The sequence below is a fragment of the Zootoca vivipara genome, chromosome 3 (assembly GCF_963506605.1).
Source record: "Zootoca vivipara chromosome 3, rZooViv1.1, whole genome shotgun sequence".
Classification (NCBI taxonomy): domain Eukaryota; kingdom Metazoa; phylum Chordata; class Lepidosauria; order Squamata; family Lacertidae; genus Zootoca; species Zootoca vivipara.
In genome coordinates this window covers 117,722,740-117,744,813 of record NC_083278.1, presented here as the reverse complement: position 1 = coordinate 117,744,813, position 22,074 = coordinate 117,722,740, and the positions used below count along the sequence as shown (strand labels likewise).

The 22,074-nt window shown below is 50.3% G+C and overlaps 1 protein-coding gene across 1 annotated transcript in view; it reads left to right on the top strand.

Annotated features, from left to right (window-relative positions):
* EPHX2 (epoxide hydrolase 2) overlaps nucleotides 1-22,074 on the top strand; it is an 89,104-nt gene that overhangs the window by 41,940 nt on the left and 25,090 nt on the right. Inside the window, exons 11-12 of the mRNA XM_060273193.1 lie at nucleotides 13,988-14,073; nucleotides 15,558-15,669. Of these exons, the coding sequence (XP_060129176.1) occupies nucleotides 13,988-14,073; nucleotides 15,558-15,669 (198 nt within the window). The remainder of the gene's footprint in view (nucleotides 1-13,987; nucleotides 14,074-15,557; nucleotides 15,670-22,074) is intronic.

The following is a 22,074-nucleotide window of genomic DNA, read 5'->3' as shown; positions in this document are numbered from 1 at the left end:
TGCCACCTGGGTGCGAGCGCCGCGTCCCCCCCGATGCCTGAGGCTCCGGGTAAGGAAGCGACAAAGCAGAGCTCTCTGCCCCTTCCCGCCGCCTCGCGTCTTTCTCTCCTCCTAAGCGGGAGGCGGCCTCGGCGGCCTGTTTATTAGAATGCAAGGCCCGGGATGGAGAAGGGGGGTTCCCTTTGCATTTGCTGGTGGGGGTGGGGGTTTCGCCGCAGCCATACGACCCAGCGGCTGCGAAGAGCCTCCTTCCGGCCCCCGACGAGGTTTGCAGAACAAACTTGCGAGCGAGCGGTTGCGCTGTCTTCCAGGACGAGGTCTTTCTTGCGTGGATGGGCTTGTTTTTGTTTTGCTCGCTCGGGAGCATGCACTGCAGTTCCCCCGCGGTAAACTGATAACGTGTGTGTGTGTGTGTGTTTGTGTGTAAATAGTAACATTGCATTTGGGGGTGGGGGTGGGGTGGAGAAGCAGCTCCCTGGAGGAAGTGGCAAGGCTGCCCTTTGTTCGCGTTGAAGCTGTGTGCAATAATGTGGCCGATCCTGTCAGCGTTTAGGGAGCAGGAGTGAGGTTTTTGATGAGACAGGGATGGTTTGGGCCATTAAGGAGTTTTGATACCTGGCTGCTTAAAAAAAAAGATCGAAGTTGAGGCCTTGTATGTAGCACATCTTTCAGTCGTGGCAAACTGCTGTGCAGGGAAATCTTTTAAATACCATTGTTTAAGAAAAATTATTTTTAATGGAAAGTTAATAAAGAACAAAGGTTACTGACAAGGCTGGATACTGAAAATTGTGTAAGTAATGCACACCAATAGATTTCTAATACAGTATGATGTAAAATGTCAAGCAGGTAAAATCTCTTCCCTCTTCGGGGGGAGGAGATGTTGTGGGCCCACGAGTCCTTCACGTGAGGGGGGAATGGCTAGCATTCCCCCCAGCCCATTGGTTCCTTCCCCGCCGCGGCGTGCCCATGGCGCACCCAATCAGGATGCTCCTTGGGGGCGCGGCTTGCGCATTTAAGGGAGCGCGCGGCGGGGAAACGGCCTCTTTTCTCCGGACCTGACCTGCTTTTAGCCTCGCTGAATCACTCGCTCGCTGAATCACTCGCTGAATCACTTGCTCCAACGGCGTTTTTCAACGCCAGCCTTATTCCTTCCTTAGCGCCTAAGGTGACTAACCCCAAGCCGCGCGGCGCTGCATCCGGCGGCGGGGAGCACCCGGCCGTCCGCTTCGCCGCGGCATCCATCCGGGATCCAGCCTGCCTCGGAGCGCCGGGACGCTCACCTCTCAGGCGGCTCTCTCCCGCGGCCCTCCCGACCTTCGCCTGCGGCTTGAAGCGCCCAGCACGGGGCTACTCGACGCCATCGGCTTCTAGGCTCCGCCGAATATCCAAGCAATCCAGCCGGCGGCGGCGGAACCCCTGTGGCGTCATACCATCACGCTCGCCGGAGAGGACGTCCTTCCTTCGCGTGGCTGCCGCTAAGAGCCCCGATTTGGGTGCGGATCCCGCGGCTTGCTACCCACAGGCAACCCGCTTGGAGAAGCGTCTGGCTCCTGTTTAGCGTTAACCGCTCCTAGTTCGGTCGCGGCGCACGCAGCTTGCCTTCGCCGCGGCGCGTTCCCCTAAGCGGGCCGTTTCCCGGTCACCGAGGCCACCGCATTTGCCCTGCACGCCAGGCTTCGCGTCCCCCTCTAGCAGCTCATCGCCGCCTCGCCATCATCCCGCAACGTGGAACCGTGAGTTGGGTAGCGGGGAGGGTCGTGTTTCCCTTTTACTGTGGGTGGCTTGCCTAACCGCCGATAGCTTAGGTTTTAAAAGGCTACCCTCGTTGTTCCCTGCTTTGCAGGCAGTGCTCAAAGTTTCATTCACTATTGCGGGTACTCATTTCTCTGTGTGGGGACACGTGTAGTTAGGATCAGCAGGGCATAATTTGGGTCACCCTCGTGGGTCGCTACACGCGGCTGGAGTTACCTTGCCCGAGCCTCGGCGCCCTGGGGCCATCGCCGCTTATTGTTGGTTGTTCAGCTTCTCCTTTAGCAGCGTTCTGTTTACCCCATTAGCTCATCGCCTTGGCTTGGCTAGGCCACGTGTGTGACCTTTCGCCTACTTCCTGGAGTCAGCGACCTTAAGGGGCGCCTTTTGTTCTCATTCAAAGAATTGCTATTGTGTTTGTCCTTTTCCTAATCTGAGTAGAGTAGCATTTGGTTTTTGGCGACCTTTTACCTCATTCCTTTAGCAGTCGCTGCTCCTTAATAACATTAGCAGTCTCCTTCAGAGCTTCGCCTCCTTGGGTAGCCTGTCTTAAGCCTGCCTCTGCTGTAGTAATAGCAAGGAACGCTAGCCTTCACAAGCCCCCCAACTTTTGGCGTGCGCAATTACTAACTGGGAACTTACTTTGCCAAATTGTTTCTTAGCCCTACTGGTTACGTACGTAAGTTTATTTTCTGATTAATTCGAAGGGGAATTTGCAATACAGTTGCTCCTGCCATTGCCTCTCGTGCGCACAAGCTGGGGGTTTTGAGGAAGCCGTGCATTGGCACAGCAGTCTTTTAGTTAACTCCTTTGGTGGCTCAATCGCGGGACCGTCTAATCGGGACAATTTCAGCTTTATAAGCGGCTGCATTTGAATTCGCTTGCATTTATTTCCCCAGTTTGCAACTTTCCTTGATATTCCTTTAGCCTACATAATAATAATAATAGTAATAATAATAATAATAATAAGGTAAAATAAAATAATAGCAGCAGGCGCTGCTCCTACATCAAGCCCCTGTGATAACGCCTCATTCCGGTGCCACTAGCAATTTTACTGTACTTTTGAGCTTGGTATAATGGCCCCTAAACGCAAGCAAAAGGAGTCTGCGGTGGTGCCCTCCAAAAAACGTGCTACGGCCGGCAATACCGCGTCCAGCGCTCCTACGGTTTCCGCTATCTCCGTTCCACCTGAGGCCCTGGCTAACCTGTTTTCAGGCTTCCAAAGTTTCTTTCAGCAGTTTCATAGACCGGCTGCCACCATTCACGAAGTTTCCCAGGAAGGGTCCCCCGACTTCATTGCAGGGACACCCGTGGCCGAGGTTGTGCGCCCCGGGCCCTCATATGCTACTCCTCCAGAGCAGCCTAGGCGCGTGGAAACAAGGTCTCAAACTGCCTCTACGGGTGCCGCCTCTAGCGGTGCCAGGGACAGGACACCCCCTCCAGCTGCGGGTAACGCTTCCACCTCCCAGCTGTCGCCAGGTACCCCTGCCTGTCTGCGGAGTCAGCCGCCAGATTCCCAAAATAGGTCCAGGCGTCTCTCGTCAATCACATCCTACGATAGCGACGCTCAGGACCAGGTGCGAGCAACGCCATCTCAGCAGGGCACTGCTCAGCAAGGCGTCCAAGAAAAGGGGAAGACGAAGAAGACGGGCCAGAAGAAGACCAAGAAGACCAAGCATACGGAGCCAGGGGACGACTCAGGTACCTCTTCTTCAAGTTCTGATGAGGATGAGGGAATTCTAGAAGGGTACTGGGGCCAGGGTGAAGACCTGGTTGGTCTGCCAATTTGGGCACACGAGCGTAGGGCTAACTCTCACCGCAAAACCTTTAATGGCACATTGGAGTGGAAAAATGGGGCTTTGGTGGAAGATGTAAAAACTTCCACTTTCGAATCTTCCGATTTCATTCTGGGGAATCATTTGTCCAGCAAAAAGAGGAATAAGATCCTGAATGGGGATTTTGTCGACATATTTACCCTCCTACCGCCAGCTAAGATAAAGGGAAAAGGGGAAAAGAAACGCACATATGGAAAACGTAAATATAGGGAGCCTAGGGCGGAACGCACCTTCGAAAACTGGCTGGACGGTTTCCAGGTATATATGGGCACTATAGTGGCTTGCTACCCTAAGAGGGCAATGCACCTCGTGGCCTATATGGCGCACGTGAGACGGGCCTATGAGTTGGCGGGGGAAGGCCCTGCTCTTTTGTATGATGAGGAATTTCGTAGGAACGCCTCCCTTTTGGCCACCACCCGTTGGGACCTGCGTGACCAGAACTTTTGGGGTGAGCACGTGAACCCCTACATAGAAAAGAAACACCCAGACGCATCCCGATCTGCAAAATTCGAACCAAAAAGACCGGGCCGCCGATTAGTGTGCTGGGAATTCAATAAGGGCACGTGCACCAGAGCATACTGCAAATATAGTCACGAGTGCGAGAGGTGCCAGGGGGCCCACCCAGCGTCCGCTTGCTTCAAGGGCCAGCAGTCCTTTCGCGGGGGTCGCGGCAACTTTCGGCAGGGGCCGAAAAGTGCCGCAGCCCAAGGACCAGGTCCCACAGGCAACAGATACTAATTTGTCCCTGTCCTTGGCTTTCACCCCTGTCAAACTCCACCCGTTAAAATTATTATTACAACTTTATCCCAATAGGCAAGCAGCGAAATATTTGGGGGAGGGATTTTCTAAGGGCTTCAGAATCCCAGTAAAAGTACCACCAGTTTCTGGTAACCCACCAAATCAAAAGTCTGTACGGGATATGCCCGAAGTAGCCAGAAAGAAAATTGATAAGGAAATTAAAGCAAACAGAATAGCTGGCCCCTTTCCGTTCCCCCCGATGCAGGACCTTCATGTTTCCCCATTGGGTGTCGTTCCTAAAAAGACCCCTGGTGAGTTTAGACTAATTCACAACTTGTCTCACCCCAAGGGCTCATCGGTCAATGATGGTATCCCCCAGGAGCTTTGTACCGTTAAATACGCCTCCTTTGACCAGGCAATAAAGCTTATTAGGAAATTTGGCAGAGGCGCTTTATTGGCAAAATGCGACATCGAATCTGCATTCCGCTTGCTGCCGGTTCACCCTCAAGACTTCAGGTGGTTGGGATTCAAGTTTGAGGGGGCGTATTACGTAGACAAAGCAATGCCCATGGGTTGTTCAGTGGCATGCTCAGCCTTTGAATCGTTTAGCACATTTTTGGATTGGGCCCTACGATTTAGGACAGGCCTCGAGGGCGTGACACATTACTTAGATGACTTCCTTTTCTGTGGGCGGGCTCTGAGTGCGGATTGTGCTTATCTCCTTGAAGCCTTTGCTTCCTTGACCACAGAGCTGGGCGTTCCTTTGGCTGCAGAAAAAACTGAAGGGCCGGCTTCCACCATAACGTATTTGGGAATTGAGCTGGATACCGTTGCCCAAACATCACGGTTACCCCCAGAAAAATTATCGGCCCTTAAGCAAATTATTACAGAAACACTTCCTCTTAGGAAGGTGACACTTAAGCAAATTCAATCCCTCCTTGGTCACCTTAATTTTGCCTGCAGAGTGGTGTCCCCAGGACGTCCCTTTTGCTCAAGGCTTGCTCGACTGTCAGCAGGACTGCGCGCGTCTCACCATAGGGTACGCCTCAATAAGGGTGTAAAGTCTGACCTGAGGGTGTGGTTACAGTTTTTAGAAAAATTCAACGGCATCTCTTTATGGCAGGACACTTTGAGATTGAGAGTAGATTTCCAGGTTCACTCTGATGCAGCGGGTTCACTGGGTTTCGGAGTTTACTTTAAGGGCAGATGGTGCGCCCAGCACTGGCCTCCGCAATGGAAGAATAAACCCCTCATTCGCGATCTAGCATTTCTGGAATTCTTTCCCATAGTCGTAGCAGTTCATTTGTGGGCAGACGAGTTCAAGAACCATCGGGTATGCTTTTGGACCGATAACCAGGCTGTGGTCAACGTTCTCTCGAGACAATCTTCACGATCTCCAAGGGTGTCTGCCTTGCTGCGGGCCTTCGTGTTGCTGTGCTTGCAATTGAACATCTATTTCTCTGCCAAATTTGTGCCTGGTGTTAATAATGACATCGCGGATGCTTTATCTCGTTTCCAGATGGACCGCTTCCGCTCTCTCGCTCCAGAGGCTCAGCAGTTGCCGGAGGCGTTCCCGGAACATCTATGGAATCTTGGGAACGAGACGTGCTAGAGGGAGTACTGGCGTCGGTTGCCCCCTCCACTCTTAACACCTATAAAAAGGCCTGGTCTGACTTCCGGTCCTTTCGCGCAAGGTCCATGGGTTCAGATTGCGACACACCCCCTAGTAGGAAGGAGGTCCTAGCGTACCTAGCTGGCCTAAGGAGACTGGGCAGGGCGCCCAGAACCTTACACATTCAAACAGCCGCTATCTCCTTCTTTAGTAAGGCCACCTTTGCAACCGACCCTTGTGCGGATTTTCTGGTGCGCAAAGCTTTGGAGGGCTGGCGCAGGCTCCAACCTCCGCGCATGGATAAACGGAAACCCATTACTTTTGTCTTACTATTCCAAATTCACAAACAGCTCAGGAAGCTGTGCTGGTCAAAATACGAGGCAAGACTTTTCTCAGCAGCTTACTCATTGGCCTTTTTCGGCGCTCTCAGGATTGGTGAGGTGGTTTGCGAGGGTTCTCCCGCCCAAACTGCCAAGGGTATCTTGTTATCTGACCTAACATTGTCAGAAAAGGAAGTGGTAATTCACATCCGCCAATCAAAAACGGATCAATACGGAAAGGGCACCTTGATGCGCTTGCCAGCTACAGGTCACTGCGGCCCCTGCCCCGTGAAGGACACTAGGCGTTTTCTTCGTTTGAGGCCCGCCTCACCCGGTCCGCTTTTAATTCACCAGGATGGGTCTTGTTTAGCCCGCCATCAATTTACCCGCGTCATGCGCAGGGCTATCGCTGCTTGTGGCCTTCCTCCCTCCGATTTTGCAGCACATTCATTTCGTATTGGCGCCGCCACAACTGCGGCACATATGGGTTTGTCGGCAGAGAGAATAAAAGACTTAGGCCGTTGGAAGTCCAAAGCGTACAAGGGGTACCTCCGCCCTACAAAATAAGCACCTCAATCCACAGCTGTTGGCTTACGTCCCCCTTTCGTTTTCTTTGCAGAGAAACGTGTTAACATCTGGTTCTTTGGTCATAGCATCGTGCATTGGGCCCGGGCTCGCGCTTATGATCGGAGAATGGGGCCCAATCTGGGGCTGCCATCATGGGTTAGTGTGTCCTGGATCACGAGACGAGGGATGCGTTGGAGTGAGTTCCTGCCAACCGTGAGATCTAGAGCCGCTATGCGGGGCCCTCCGGATATTCTGGTGGTGCAGTTGGGCGAAAATGACTTGGCTTACCGCTCTGGCCAGGATTTAAAATGGACTATCTTTGCGGACTTCGATGGACTGCTGGCTGATTTCCCCAACTTGACAATTTGCTGGTCCTCTCTGCTGGAGAGGCGTGTTTGGCGTGACAGCTGTTCGCCCGCTGCTATAAACAAAGCAAGGAAGTTTTTGGATATCGCTGTGGCCAGAAAGGTCTTGGCCTTGAATGGACTTTATATACCGCACCCGGACATTAGGTTCGATAAGCTTGCTTTATACCGTGCAGATGGCGTCCATCTTTCTGATGATGGAAATGACATTTGGATTTCTGATATACTAGGTGCTATTAGGAATTGGTTCCGGCTGTAAGGGTATTGGCGGCGAACCCCTCTCGGGGCTCGATTGGCGGTAGGCATTGGATTCTCTCAAGAAGGTACAGGTGCGGGGGGGGAGGTTGCTGCCATCACCTCCCCCAAATGCGGAAGGGTACTCCCCTAAGGAGTCCGGGGCGTTGCCATGTCCGAAGCCGTGGTAGGTGAGGGCCTGAGGGCACGCCCCTAATGGTGGCCCCAGGATGAGTTCCTAGTTGATGTGCATCGCAGGACTCATCCAACGGTGGTTAACCCTTCACAGACTGCCAGCAGAGCGGGCTGGAGTCAGATATAGTCGGTTAGATCCAATGCCTATGCCAATACCCCTCTACAGTCGTAATCAATAAAGTTGTGGCCTTTCATGCCCATTAACCCTATACCTTGTGTCTTGCGTCTTTATTTTCACGGGGAGGGCTCGGGGCATCGCCACACAAAATCTCTTCCCTCTTCGGGGGGAGGAGATGTTGTGGGCCCACGAGTCCTTCACGTGAGGGGGGAATGGCTAGCATTCCCCCCAGCCCATTGGTTCCTTCCCCGCCGCGGCGTGCCCATGGCGCACCCAATCAGGATGCTCCTTGGGGGCGCGGCTTGCGCATTTAAGGGAGCGCGCGGCGGGGAAACTGCCTCTTTTCTCCGGACCTGACCTGCTTTTCCCACCCACCCACCCTCTTTTTAGGCAGGTTTGCTCTTGACGTTGCTGCGCACATTTATTGGTCACCAGCTGGGACCTGGTAGGATTTTTCCCACTCGGCAAATTGGCTCTGGCCTTGTGGTTTTTGCCTGCCGCGTACGCAAATCGTCACAACTTGGGGTTTTGGCGGTAGGCATTGGATTCTCTCAAGAAGGTACAGGTGCGGGGGGGGAGGTTGCTGCCATCACCTCCCCCAAATGCGGAAGGGTACTCCCCTAAGGAGTCCGGGGCGTTGCCATGTCCGAAGCCGTGGTAGGTGAGGGCCTGAGGGCACGCCCCTAATGGTGGCCCCAGGATGAGTTCCTAGTTGATGTGCATCGCAGGACTCATCCAACGGTGGTTAACCCTTCACAGACTGCCAGCAGAGCGGGCTGGAGTCAGATATAGTCGGTTAGATCCAATGCCTATGCCAATACCCCTCTACAGTCGTAATCAATAAAGTTGTGGCCTTTCATGCCCATTAACCCTATACCTTGTGTCTTGCGTCTTTATTTTCACGGGGAGGGCTCGGGGCATCGCCACACAATACCTTTCTTTAAAAGAAAACCAGAAATGGGTATTCAGCTCTTAACGAGATATGCATACAGTCATAATTATATAGTCAATATAGGGCGGCACAGAGTTAATTTTTTTAACTTTTTAAATGGTGGTGTGCCTCGTGATTTTTTTCATGGAACAAGTGTGCTTTGGCCCAAAAAAGGTTGAGAAACACTGGTCTAAACCACTGAGCCTCTTGGGCTTGGCAATCGGAAGGTTGGCAGTTTGAATCCCCGCGACGGAGTGAGCTCCCTTTGCTCTGTCCCAGCTCCTGCCAACCTAGCAGTTCGAAAGCATGCCAGTGCAAGTAGTGCCATGGTCAGATCACTTTCTGGTGCAACTGGACTTCTCCGCAACCCTTCCCCTCTGCAGGGAGGTGGGACCGATTCGGATGGTCCGCCCCCGCTACTTAATGGATCCAATTGGCTTCCAAAGAGTGGTAGGGGATGTTTTATCCCATGTCGATGGCCTTTCAGCTGATTCCCTGGTGGCCCGCTGGAATGCGGAGTTAACCAGCGCTATTGACTGTCTGGCTCCGAAGCGCCCTCTCAGATTGCATGGAGCCCGGACAGCCCCGTGGTTTTCCCCGGCGCTGAGGGCAATGAAACAGTCGTTGAGACGGCTAGAGCGCTGGTGGCGGAAAACTCATTTTGAATCAGACCGGACACGGGCTAGAGCTCAACTTCGAGCCTACCAAGTGGCAATGGCGACGGCGAAGAGGACCTTCTTCACCGTCTCCATCGCATCTGCAGAAAACAGCAGCAGGAGACTCTTCCAGGTGGTTCGCAATTTAGCGGAACCACCTGCTCCATCCGGGCCCAGTACGGGCCACATGATCTCCTGCAATGATTTTGCAAAGTTTTTTGCAGATAAAGTCGCTCAGATTCGGGAAGAGGTAGACTCCACCGTGGGAGCAGGGCCGGGGCGGGGGAGTGCTAGAGTCCTGTCTAGTCAAGTTTTGTGGGATCAATTTCAATCTGTTACCTCCGAGGATGTGGACAGGCTGCTTAGACGAATGAAACCAACCACCTGTCTCCTTGATCCTTGCCCATCCTGGCTTATAAAAGCTAGCCAGGAAGGGCTGGGCGATGGGCTTCACGGGTTGGTAAATGCTTCTCTCCATGTGGGAGCCTTCCCAGACCCGCTGAAAAAGGCGGTTATTAAACCGCTTCTTAAAAAACCATCTTTAGATCCGGCCAATATGGCCAACTATCGCCCAGTCTCAAATCTTCCATTCTTGGGCAAGGTGATTGAGCGAGTGGTTGCGGAACAACTCCAGGCACGCCTGGAAGAAGCGGACCATTTGGATCCCTTCCAGTCAGGATTCAGGCCTCATCATGGGACTGAAACTGCCTTGGTCGCACTGGTTGATGATCTCCGGCGGGCTAGGGACAAAGGTGAGAGCTGTTTCCTAGTTCTGCTGGATCTCTCAGCGGCTTTTGACACCATCGACCATAACATCCTTCTGGACCGTCTAGAGGGCTTGGGAGCTGGGGGAACTGTCATACAGTGGTTCTGCTCCTTCCTCCTGGGCCGTGTTCAGAAAGTGGTGGGGGGGGATGAGTGTTCAGACCCCTGGGCTCTCACTTGTGGGGTGCCTCAGGGTTCTGTCCTCTCCCCCATGCTTTTTAACATCTACATGCAGCCGCTGGGAGAGATCATCAGGGGGTTTGGGCTGGGTGTCCATCAGTATGCTGATGATACCCAGCTCTACCTCTCTTTTAAATCAGAACCAGTGAAGGCGGTGAAGGTCCTGTGTGAGTGCTTGGAGGCGGTTGGAGGATGGATGGCGGCTAACAGATTGAGATTGAATCCTGACAAGACAGAAGTACTGTTTGTGGGGGACAAGGCGGGCGGGTGTGGAGGACTCTCTGGTCCTGAATGGGGTAACTGTGCCCCTGAAAGACCAGGTGCGCAGCCTGGGAGTCATTTTAGACTCACAGCTGTCCATGGAGGCACAGGTCAACTCCGTGTCCAGGGCAGCTGTTTATCAGCTCCATCTGGTACGCAGGCTGAGTCCCTACCTGCCCACTGACTGTCTCTCCAGAGTGGTGCATGCTCTAGTTATCTCTCGCTTGGACTACTGCAATGCGCTCTACGTGGGGCTACCTTTGAAGGTGACCCGGAAACTACAACTAATCCAGAATGCGGCAGCTAGACTGGTGACTGGGAGCGGCCGCCGAGATCACATAACACCGGTCCTAAAAGACCTACATTGGCTCCCAGTACGTTTCCGAGCACAATTCAAAGTGTTGGTGTTGACCTTTAAAGCCCTAAACGGCCTCGGTCCGGTATACCTGAAGGAGCGTCTCCACCCCCATCGCTCTGCCCGGACACTGAGGTCCAGCTCCGAGGGCCTTCTGGCGGTTCCCTCATTACGAGAAGCCAAGTTACAGGGAACCAGGCAGAGGGCCTTCTCGGTAGTGGCACCCACCCTGTGGAATGCCCTCCCACTAGAGGTCAAAGAGAACAATTACCAGACCTTTAGAAGGCATCTCAAGGCAGCCCTGTTTAGGGAAGCTTTTAATGTTTGATGGATTTCTGTATTTTAGAATTTCTGTTTTTTTGGAAGCCGCCCAGAGTGGCTGGGGGAACCCGGCCAGATGGGCGGGGTATAAATAATAAATTATTATTATTATTATTATTATAAATTGGTACCACTGCAAAGGGGAAGGTAAATGGCATTTCCGTTCGATCTGGTTTCCGTCACGGCGTTCCATTGCGCCAGAAGCAGTTTAGTCCTGCTGGCCACATGACCCGGAAAGCTGTCTGCGGACCAACAGTGGCTCCCTCGGGCCTGAAGCGAGATGAGTGCCACAACCCCATAGTCTCCTTTGACTGCACTTAACCATCCAGGGGTCTTTTTTTTTTTTTTGCTTCAGTCAAAGGCATGCATTTATAAAGCAAAGTCCATCGTGTTTCTGGTTTATCTCACTGCATCATTCAAATGTCTGCTTGCTAAAACGTTGCTTGCTGCTGCAAAGAGAATAGAACCAGGACTTGAACGATCAAGGGAGGTGCTATTATTTGGTGGCAGCCCTTATGCTTTCCGTGCAGAAGGTTCAGCCTTCAGCATCTCCTGTTTTTTGAAAAGTAGTAAGCAGGTGATTGCCGGTGGGGAGGGAGCTTCCCTAAGTTCAAGCCTCTGGAGAATTGCTGCCAGACATAGTAGACCAGCTTGCCTGCCCGCCCGCCCCCCCATGTCTTGGACTACAACTCCCATCATCCCTGACCATTGTCCTTGCTTGCTGGGGCTGATGGGATTTGAGTCCCAATCTTTTGGGGAACTTCAGGCTAGGAAAGGTGGAAATAGACAATGCTAGGGTAGGTGGCCAAATAGTCTGGCCCAGGATAAAGCAACTGCCTATGGTTCTATGCCGGATTAGCTATCTTGGCCAAGTATGGAGAAGGAACTTCCAGCATCAGAACAAGGAAGACCCCTGGGCCAACATCTTCAAAAAGTTATCCACTGCAATCCCAAGGTTTCTTTTCTTGTGAATTGCTACCAGTTATGACTCCATTAATGTACATGTGAAGTTAAGATTTATTTATTTATTGCCCCACTTTGCAACACTTTACACTTGCTTACACAGAAGCACACCTGCCATTTTATTGCCCAGTTTAGAGGCAGCCTTTCGGAGCTCCTTGCAATCCCTTTCTACCACCCCGAACGATTTTGTAGCACCGGCAAACTTGGACACCACCCTGACTCCGGGTCATTTAAGGAAAAGTTGAAAAGCACAGTCACCCCACTCCCGAGGGCTTGAAAAATGTAGATTGGCAAGGCAGGTTTTGGCAGGCTTTGTTTGGGATCAAATCTGGGGTGAGGGAGAAAGGGCTGTTTCCACGGAAAACGCACCCCTTTGTGGATGGCGGGGGCCTCCCTGGGCAGCTGCTGAGTCTGGGCCAACCTACTCCAAAGGAGCTTGCCTCTTGCCAGGGCTAATTTAGGACTTAAAGAGCAGGCAAGGTGAGTCTCCTTCCCGTGGGCTTTCGGAATAAGCGAGGAAAAGAGTTGATGGCTGCAAGCTGTGTCTCGAATGAAGCCATATCTTGAGCAAACAGATGGCTCTTAAAAGCCAGAATGGCCCTTTCAAGTTAAGAGAGGGCTTGGATGCTTGGAATTTGGAGTTTAACTTTCTTTTTCTCTCCCCCCCCCAACTCCTTTTCAAGATAATTTGGCAAGGCACCCCCTCGGAGTTGGCACTCCTTAGGGGTATCTCCCCTTCTCTCTTCCGTAGTGGGCTGGTCTAAGCAAAAGGGTTCATCACGTGCTGGTAGACTCTTGGACTGTGCCATGACAAACTTTGGGGCAGGGGGTGGGGGGCTACAGGACTGAATGCTGCCTTGTACTATAAACAAAAGACATTATCATGGCACATAGTTATCCAAGAGAAACATTCCAGTCAGGGGAGGGGAGGGGAGATTCGATCCAGTTTGCATTCAAAGGTGAGCTTAAGTAATTCACACTTAATGAAATAACCCGTGTGAACTGCCCGGAGACCTGCGCCTATAGGGCGGTATATACAAATTTAAACAACAACTGAAACAAAGCCATCTTGCAAAATTTGCGCTTCTCTGAATTTTGTGATTCATTTCTCCAGCCCAAGTAATGTGTACAGAAAATACGTATAGTGTGCATTCACATGCATATTAGTGAAAGTAATGTAGGGAAATGCCTTGCAAAAATCTGTACATCAGACAAAACTTCTGTACCAAGATGTGCATATTAGCATGAACTTTCACGAGCGCTTAAAAACAAAACACTTTTAACAAACGGATGTGGAAATGTGGAGAACTGCTCTTAAGACAGGGAAAATGAGACACTGAAACTGATAAATCCACCCGCCCCTGTTCTATGCTCTGAGTTTAATTTTCAGTGTTTAAGGGAGCTTTTCCATGCAGATTCAGGCCTGCACTTCCCTGCCTAAAGTGTTGCAGTCCAGAAACAGCTTTACCAGGTGACAATGAGCTGCTCTTCATCTGTGCCCAAGACTCTTGAGCCTTCCCTTTCGCAAAAGATAATTGTAGAATTCCGAGATTAAGTGTGTCCGAATGACATGTGATTGCGTGCACGGAGCCGAAGCTGGAAGAAGTAGCCCCAAAACATCACATAAAGGGGCAGAGCAGAGCGGGCTTATGCATGCAGGGAACCCCCAAACAAAAGGAGAATTGTCCATATATAGGGCACCTTCCATTAAGTTGCACCTCACTGCTTGAAGAGCAGCAGCGCAGAAAACATGCCTTGCGCTTTTGGGAAGGGGAGCTTCCAAACCCCGCGTCAGCTCACTGCCGTTTCCGTTTTCCTCCAGGGCATCTCCCAAGCTACCCTCATCGGCCACGACTGGGGCGGTGCCACGGTGTGGCACATGGCTCTTTTTTACCCAGAGCGAGTCAGGTGAGTTGAATTAGCATTTGTGTAGCATTTTTAATTCTAAGGAAAATCAAAATATTTAGCGGTTCATCTCAACCTCCACCTCCACCATGCACACATCTCAACAGGTAAAAACAAGTCGGCATTTGGAAGGTAAGGGCCGTAGCTCAGCAGAGGAGCCTCTGCTTTGCAAGCAGAAGGTCTCGAGTTCGGTCCCCAATGACACTTCCATGTAGGGCTGGGAGACGCCTGCCTAAAATCCCGGAGAGCTGCTGCTAGTCAGTGTGGACAGTATGGAGCCAGTGTGGTGTAGTGGTTAAGAGCGGTAGACTCGTAATCTGGGGAACCGGGTTCGCGTCTCTGCTCCTCCACATGCAGCTGCTGGGTGACCTTGGGCTAGTCACACTTCTTTGAAGTCTCTCAGCCCCACTCACCTCACAGAGTGTTTGTTGTGGGGGAGGAAGGGAAAGGAGAATGTTAGTCGCTTGGAGAATGTTAGTCGCTTTGAGACTCCTTCGGGTAGTGATAAAGCGGGATATCAAATCCAAACTACTCTTCTTCTTCTTCTTCTTCTTCTTCTTCTTCTTCTTCTTCTTCTTCTTCTTCTTCTTCTTCTTCTTCTTCCAAGTTTTATGGACCAATGGGGTGAGGAAACTTCCTGTGTTCCTAACAAAATAGCATTAGCATCTTGAAGTTACCTGGGCAGTGGTGTTAGCAAATGATTCCCAGGCTGCTATGTGCAAACCTCTGTGCTTTGCTCAGAATGTAAAGTAGGGCAACCTGGAATTATTATTATTATTATTATTATTATTATTATTATTATTATTATTATTATATTTATACCCTGCCCATTTGGCTGGGTTTTCCCCTGCCTCTCTGGGTGGCTCCCAACAGAATTAAAAGCACAATAAAACATCAAACATTAAAAACTTCCTGATACAGGGCTGCCTTCAGATGTCTTCTAAAAGTCAGGTAGTTGTTTATTTCCTTGACATATGGAGGGAGGGCATTCCACAGGGCAGGCGCCACTACCGATAAGGCCCTGTGCCTGGGTCCCTGTAACCTCACTTCTTGTAGTGAGGGAACTGGAGCTGGACCTCAGTGTTTGGGCTGAACGATGGAGGTGGAGACGCTCCTTCAGGTATACTGGGCCGAGGCCGTTTAGGGCTTTCAAGGTCAGCACCAACACTTTGAATTGTCCTCGGAAACGTACTGGGAGCCAATGTAGGTCTTTCAGGACCAGTGTTATATGGTCCTGGTTGTTGCTTCCAGTCACCAGTCTGGCAGCCGTATTCTAGTTGTATTTTGGCTTGTTATGCTTTGACCAGTCCTTGATGCATCAAGCCAAAGCTTTGTGTTCAAAATCAAGAGCATTGTTTCTTGGCCAGAGCAGAGATCTGTCTCGCTCAGGAGGGGCCATAACTAAATTTATTTAAACTGTTTATTTAAATTGCTTTTTGCAGCCACAGACTAACACTGCCCTCTGGCTTCTTGCTGTAATGTTTCAGGGCAGTGGCTGGGCTGAATACGCCCTACAAGCCTTCAGATCCCGCAGTGGATATAATGAAGAAGATTGAATCCATACCTGTCTTTGATTATCAACTCTACTTCCAGGAGCCAGTGAGTATCACAGGGTCAAGATTGTGGGGTTGGAAAGGGTCATCTAGTCCAACCCCTTGCAAGGAAGTGTAAGAGTATGGAAGTTGGTGACGTGTACTGTGTTGGTGTCCGGCTGAGGCTGTGCCAGAATCTAGACTTGGGGTAGGTATTCTGTTTTTAATCCAAGGCGTCTGCTGTTCATCTTTGGAACTGGACCCTGAACTGGACCGTATGGAGGGTCCCAGTCTGTAGTGTACCACAGGAGGGCAGAAGGCCACTCCAATCTAGAGGCTTCACTGCACTGACAAATCACAGCAGCTGAGATTGCACTCCTATCCATGCCTACCTAAAGAGAGCTCTGAGACTTGAGCACGCAGAGGCTCCATTCACACACCGTGCTACACACTAAACAATGGTGTTCATTTTCTGCTGTTCACTAAACCATGGTTTGGTATTCATTTTCTGCTGCTCACTAAACCATGGTTTGGTATTCATTTTCTGCTGTTCGCTAAACCATGGTTTGGTTTTCATTTTCTGCTGTTCGCTAAACCATGGTTTGGTTTTCATTTTCTGCTGTTCGCTAAACCATGGTTTGGTATTCATTTTCTGCTATTCACTAAACCATGGTTTAGTGTGACACTGCAATTGTGTTGGCTCTCCAGGAGGAGGAGGAGGAGTTTGCAGCCGTTCTGCTCCTCTTCAGGCCTGTAAGGTCAGTTCAGGGCAGCCGCTATCCCAGGTTTGGCTTAGTGTGCCATCTGAACCTGTGATCGCAGGTAAGGTTTTTGGACGGCTCAGTTGGTTAGAACGTGGTGCTGATAATGCCAAGGTCACAGGTTCAATTCCCTTATGGGACAACTGCATATTGCTGCATTGCAGGGGTTGGACTAGATGATCCCCAGAGTCCCTTCCAGCTCTACAGTTCTGTGGTTCTATTACATCCTAAGCCCAACCTGCGCTGACCTAAAAAGTCTACAGAAAAGCAAATCAGGTAGACTCCTCTCTGGCACCCCTTTTAGGCAGTGAGACTCCCAGCTCAGACCTGAGACCCAGAGAGTCAGTTCATTCCTCTTTCCCACCCTGGAAGATATGGAGCACATACAGTTTGGGCTTCAGCTACTGCAGGCATCCCCAAACTTCGGCTCTCCAGATGTTTTGGACTACAATTCCCATCTTCCCCAAACACTGGTCCTGTTAGCTAGGGATCATGGGAGTTGTAGGCCAAAACATCTGGAGGGCCGCAGTTTGGGGGTGGCTGAGCTACTGTCAGTTTCCTGTATTTAGTGTGCTCAGAGACATACAGCACAGGGCGATGCAGTGGTTCAAAGGAAGCAGAACTCTTGTACGAGCCCAAAATGTAGCACTTGGTTCAGTGTTGGTCATTTGTTTTGTTGCCTTTGATCTTGGGAGTTTTATAATGCTTTTCTTGTGCACTGCCATGCGTTGATTGCTTAGTCTTAGGGATGAGTTTTTTGTCTGCAGATTGTGTCAGGCCTGCAAGAATGCCCTCCACTCAGTCTTTTCCACGTGATGTGATGTTGCATCCACAGAGGCATGCTGGGACATAGAAGCAAAGGGGGGGGACCTCAGATTGCAGCTCCTATCTAATTTTCAAGGGGAGGGAGTTCAAAAGTTTTAATGCCACTAACACTAAAAGCCCAACTCCTGCATTGTGTGGAATGGACCTCCTGATTGGGTGGTTTCTGTAGCAGGCCCCCAACTGGGTATCTAAGGGGGTGAGATGATCTCTCGGAAACCAAGACTGTCTTCCCAGCACTAACCAGAACTTCAAATCCATTTTTAAGGCTGAAAAGAGGAATAAAGGAAAATTTCGTAGTCCTTGTATCAGCAAGGCTGGCAGTGAATTTGAGAGAGAGAAGGCGCTCTGTAGAGCAGCCTTTGCAAAGCTGGTGCCCCCCCCCCAATGATTTGGACCACAACTCCCATCAGCCCCTGCCAGCATGCGCTCTCCCTACTGAACTGCTTCCCTCCCACCCTCAATCAGCCCTCTGACCACTAGGCATCCTGTTTTGCAACCTTTGGAATTTCCAGAGGCTTTTCTTCTTTATGTGAGGTTTTGGTTTTGTGTTGGTTCTGGAGCGAGAGATTTGTTTTGGCCTCGGAACCCGCTGCGGTAAACTATTCCCTTGCTCAGAAAAGATCTATTTCTCACATCTGTGGCGAGCTGCAGTTTTGCCTTCGCCAGCATGAAGCAGCCAGCCCTGATTTTGGTTGGAAGGACTGAGCCCGTCCTGGCAGCTTCTGGGGAAAAGCTTCTAAAAGGTCCTAAACTTTTTTTCACATTGGACTGAGTGCAGCCTCTGCCTCTCCTCTCCTCTCCTCTGTGTGTGTGTGTTTGGAGACAGGGTGAGGGAGGCAACCCAGCTGGAAGTGATTTCTGGGCGCCCGAAGTGCATTTCCTTGTCGTCGTCCTGCTTCGCTCGCAGTTTTGATTAAAGGGATGAATTATTGAAATCGCCCAATTGCCGCTCAAGGTTATTGCTTTCCAGGGTTGTTTTAGCTGGTGTTTATTATGCAAATGCACTTCTTCTCCCCCAAATTGTCCTCTCCCCTAGCCCGTTGCACTGATTTTGTATGTGTGTGTTCGTGCATGCGCGCTCAGTTTTGCACCCTTAGGAAAGTTTGCATCCGTGGGAAGCAGGCGTTTCTAAGGCACATCTGTTGTGCCTTAATCATAGAATCATAGAGTTGGGAGAGACCACAAGGGCCATCCAGTCCAACCCCCTGCCGAGCAGGAAACACCATCAAAGCATCCTTGACATATGCCTGTCAAGCCTCTGCTTAAAGACCTCCAAAGAAGGAGACTCCGCCACACTCCTTGGCAGCAAATTCCACCGCCGAACAGCTCTTACTAGTCAGGAAGTTCTTCCTAATGTTTAGGTGGAATCTTCTTTCTTGTAGTTTGAATCCATTGCTCTGTGTCCGCTTCTCTGGAGCAGCAGAAAACAACCTTTCACCAATGTAACCCCAGTCTCCGTGCAATGAAAGACTCCAGGAGTTCAGGCACTTACACAGGGCTTGCTTCCTTGGAATGGAGGTCAGCGGAGGCTGTGCCATATATACATGCAGTCATGAGTCTTACAAAGAAGAGAAACAGCCTCCTCTCTTAGATTCCACCCCACCCTGGGTGCAAGGCCCTAAGAATGGGAAGGGAATAATCCAGACCATAGCTGCCAAGTCTCCCGCTGAAAAATGCGGGATCAGCGGCAGCACGGCACCGGAAGTCGCTTCTACGCATGTCCAGACATGCGTAGAAGCGACTTCCGGTGCCGCTCTGCCCGATTTCCAGTGCCCAGACATGGGCAGAGCGGTACCCAAAATGGAGCCTCCCGGGCAGGTAGGAAATGTGGGGGATTTGTGGGATTTTTTCCCAATCTGGGCTGCCAGCGGGAAACGGTTTAAAATACGGGGGTTTCCTGCGAAAAACGGGAGACTTGGCAGCTATGATCCAGGCTGACCCACCCCCCTCAAATCCACAACATCAATAATAATAAATATTGCCACTTGCTCTGGATGGGGGTACTGGAGAAAAATCCTGCCTTATTCACCATCTTCTTTTCCATAGTGTCCAGCTAGATATGTACATACATATATAGAAAGAAAAGACATACTGGTACATAATTTTATTTGTATGCCACCTTTATATTCTGTATTTTAATATTTTGTTAGAAGCCGCCCAGAGTGGCTGGGGAAGCCTGGCCAGATGGGTGGGGTATAAATAAAAAATTATTATTATTATTATTATTATTATTATTATTATTATTATTATTATTATAGTTAAAACCATGCTCAAGGCAGGTTACAACATGAAAAAGAATCACACATTTACAAACCTAGCAAAATAAGCTATAAACAATCAATACAGTGGTGCCTTGCTAGACGAATTTAATTCGTTCCACGGGTCTTTTCTTATAATGAAAAATTCGTCTAGCGAATCCCATAGGAATGCATTGAAATTTTTTTTGCCCATAGGAACGCATTAATTGAATTTCAATGCATTCCTATGGGAAACCGCGATTCGCTAGACGAATTTTTCATAAAACGAATTCGTCTAGCGAGGCAACCTTCGCTCGAAAAATCCTTTCGTTAAGCGGAAATTTCGTTAAGCAGGGCATTCGTTAAGCGATGCACCACTGTATAACGCAAGATGGGGCTGGATCTAACCTTCGGCCTAATGTAGCAGGGCTCCTTTCCCATAGTTTTTCTCCCCAGCATGCCTGCAGTGGGGCAAGTAATCTTGGTTCATCTGGCCAGCATTGAGGGAAGAAAAATCTCCTGGCCTGGGAAGTGTGCGTCTCAAGAAGCAGAGCTGGTAGATCTGCCCACGGCCACGAAGGATTCTTTCCTGTTCCCTGGTGCCATCCAAGCTCTGTATGGCCAGCAATCCCACCTCATCAGCAGTTTGGCTTGTGGGGTTGGGAAGAATTAGTGCTGAGGCTGGGCTCTGAATCACAGCTGGGCTCGTCTACAGCAGTAATCCAATTTAGCTTTGCAAGGAAAGAACCCATCATTCACCGAGAACAGAGAGGGGATGACAATCCAGCCACGTTCAGGCAATTGGAAATTGGAGCCGACTGGCGCTGTCAACCCAGAGTGATGAGGGGCTATAAAATCTGCTCCTGGCACCATCTGACTTTTATTGATTTCCTGGTTATCTCAAATGTCAGGAGGGTGCTGTGTGTGTGTGTGTTTGCCCCCCCCCCCACTCCTTTTCTTTCAATGTTGTCATTAACCAGTTCTTTAAAAGCAAACTGCATTAAACCTACTTTAATCCTTTCTTTAACATGTTCGGTAGATAAAGGGAACTCTCTGAATGTAAAATACCTGGATCTGCAGCAAGGTGTCTCGTACACAATGCTGCTGTGGTTCAATCTGAGGTCTTTGGGCCAGGAGTGCAGTCTGTTTTGAACAGGGCACTAAAAGAAGCAGAGGGGCAGAATTAGCTGACCTTTTGCAGGGCTGCTGCACCTCTGGGGACTTGGGGTCTGAGAGCCCAGGGTTGGCAACTGAGCCTAAGACTGTAAGAAGAGCCTGCTGCTGGATCAGGCCAGTGGTCCATCTATTCCTGCATCCTGTTCTCACAGTGTCCACCCAGATGACTCCCTGGGAAACTTGCAAGCAGGATTTGAGCATGAGAACCTTCTCCCTTCCTGCGGTTTCCAGCAACTGGGATGTGGCAAAACCACATTGGAAATAAGACAAAGGACCAAAGATTCAACCAGCAAATCTCTGGGAGGAAAAGTGCGTCTCTCTTTCCCTTCGCCAGATCTTTTTATTACAATATCAAAAGGTTACAAAGATTCAAATCATCCAATAGAATTCATCCTAAATTCTAAAACCCCTCCCAGGTTTCCTCCCACCTTGAATCTGATACTGTTGGGAAGATCTGGAACTAACACCTAGCTGCTAAAAAAACTTCCTGGACTTCAAAGCGAGTACAACTAAAGACAGGAAAGGAGCCCAGGAATTCTTGCATAGATTAACAGTGTCTTGTCAGAAAACAAGTTTGTCAGCTTTTCAAAGGCCAGCAGAAAGAAGATTAACAGATGCCCTTTCACCCAGATCTGCTTGAGCCAAATGTTTTCAGCCAAATGGCTAACTCAATTTACACTACCGTGTTTCCCCTTTTTTAAGACGTAGTCATTATATAAGCCATAGCAGGATTTCTAAGCAATTGCGCGATACAAGCCATACCCCGAAAATAAGACATACTGATAGACCCTTCACCCACTAGCAATAACCCCCCTCCTGCCAGCCAACTCCCCCCTTAAAAATCTCTCCCCATTTTCGCTCCACAGACACGTATTTCCTTTAAAAGCTTGTAAAAATGCACCGAACAGCCGTAGCTGCTGGCTGCCGAAGCCTTGTGATTTCCCTTCCCCGTTTCTGAGAGCATTTTTTTAGCCAAGCTGTGTAAGCTCTACTTGGTGAAGGGGAGAAAAGTGGGGTGGGGAGGAGATGAAGGCACGAGGAAGAAAAGAGGGGCGATTGAAGAATGCAAAGGCTGTTTTCCCTTTTAGGGAGAGACCTCCGTGCGCGCGTCTGTCTCTCTCTCCCCCCCCCTGCGTCTCTCTCTCTCTCTCTCTCTCTCTCTCTCTCTCTCTCTCTCTCACACACACACACACACACACACAGCCCACCTCTCGCTTCCCCCCACCTTTCCCTAAATTCCCTTCCATTCAATGCACGTTGATTTCCTCTTAACGGGAATCTCCCGTGTCTGATTGTTGTCTCATTGCTTTTACCGGGCATAAAGCAGCCTTTTAAAAATCCTGCTGCAGTTTTCTTTCTACCTTATGCTGCTTGGTTGTCTGTGGAGCTGCCCCTTTAAGGATTTGTAAGTAGTCTGGATCGCAGTCCTTGCCTTGGGGACTTTTATTTATTTATTAAGGACTTTTTCCTTCG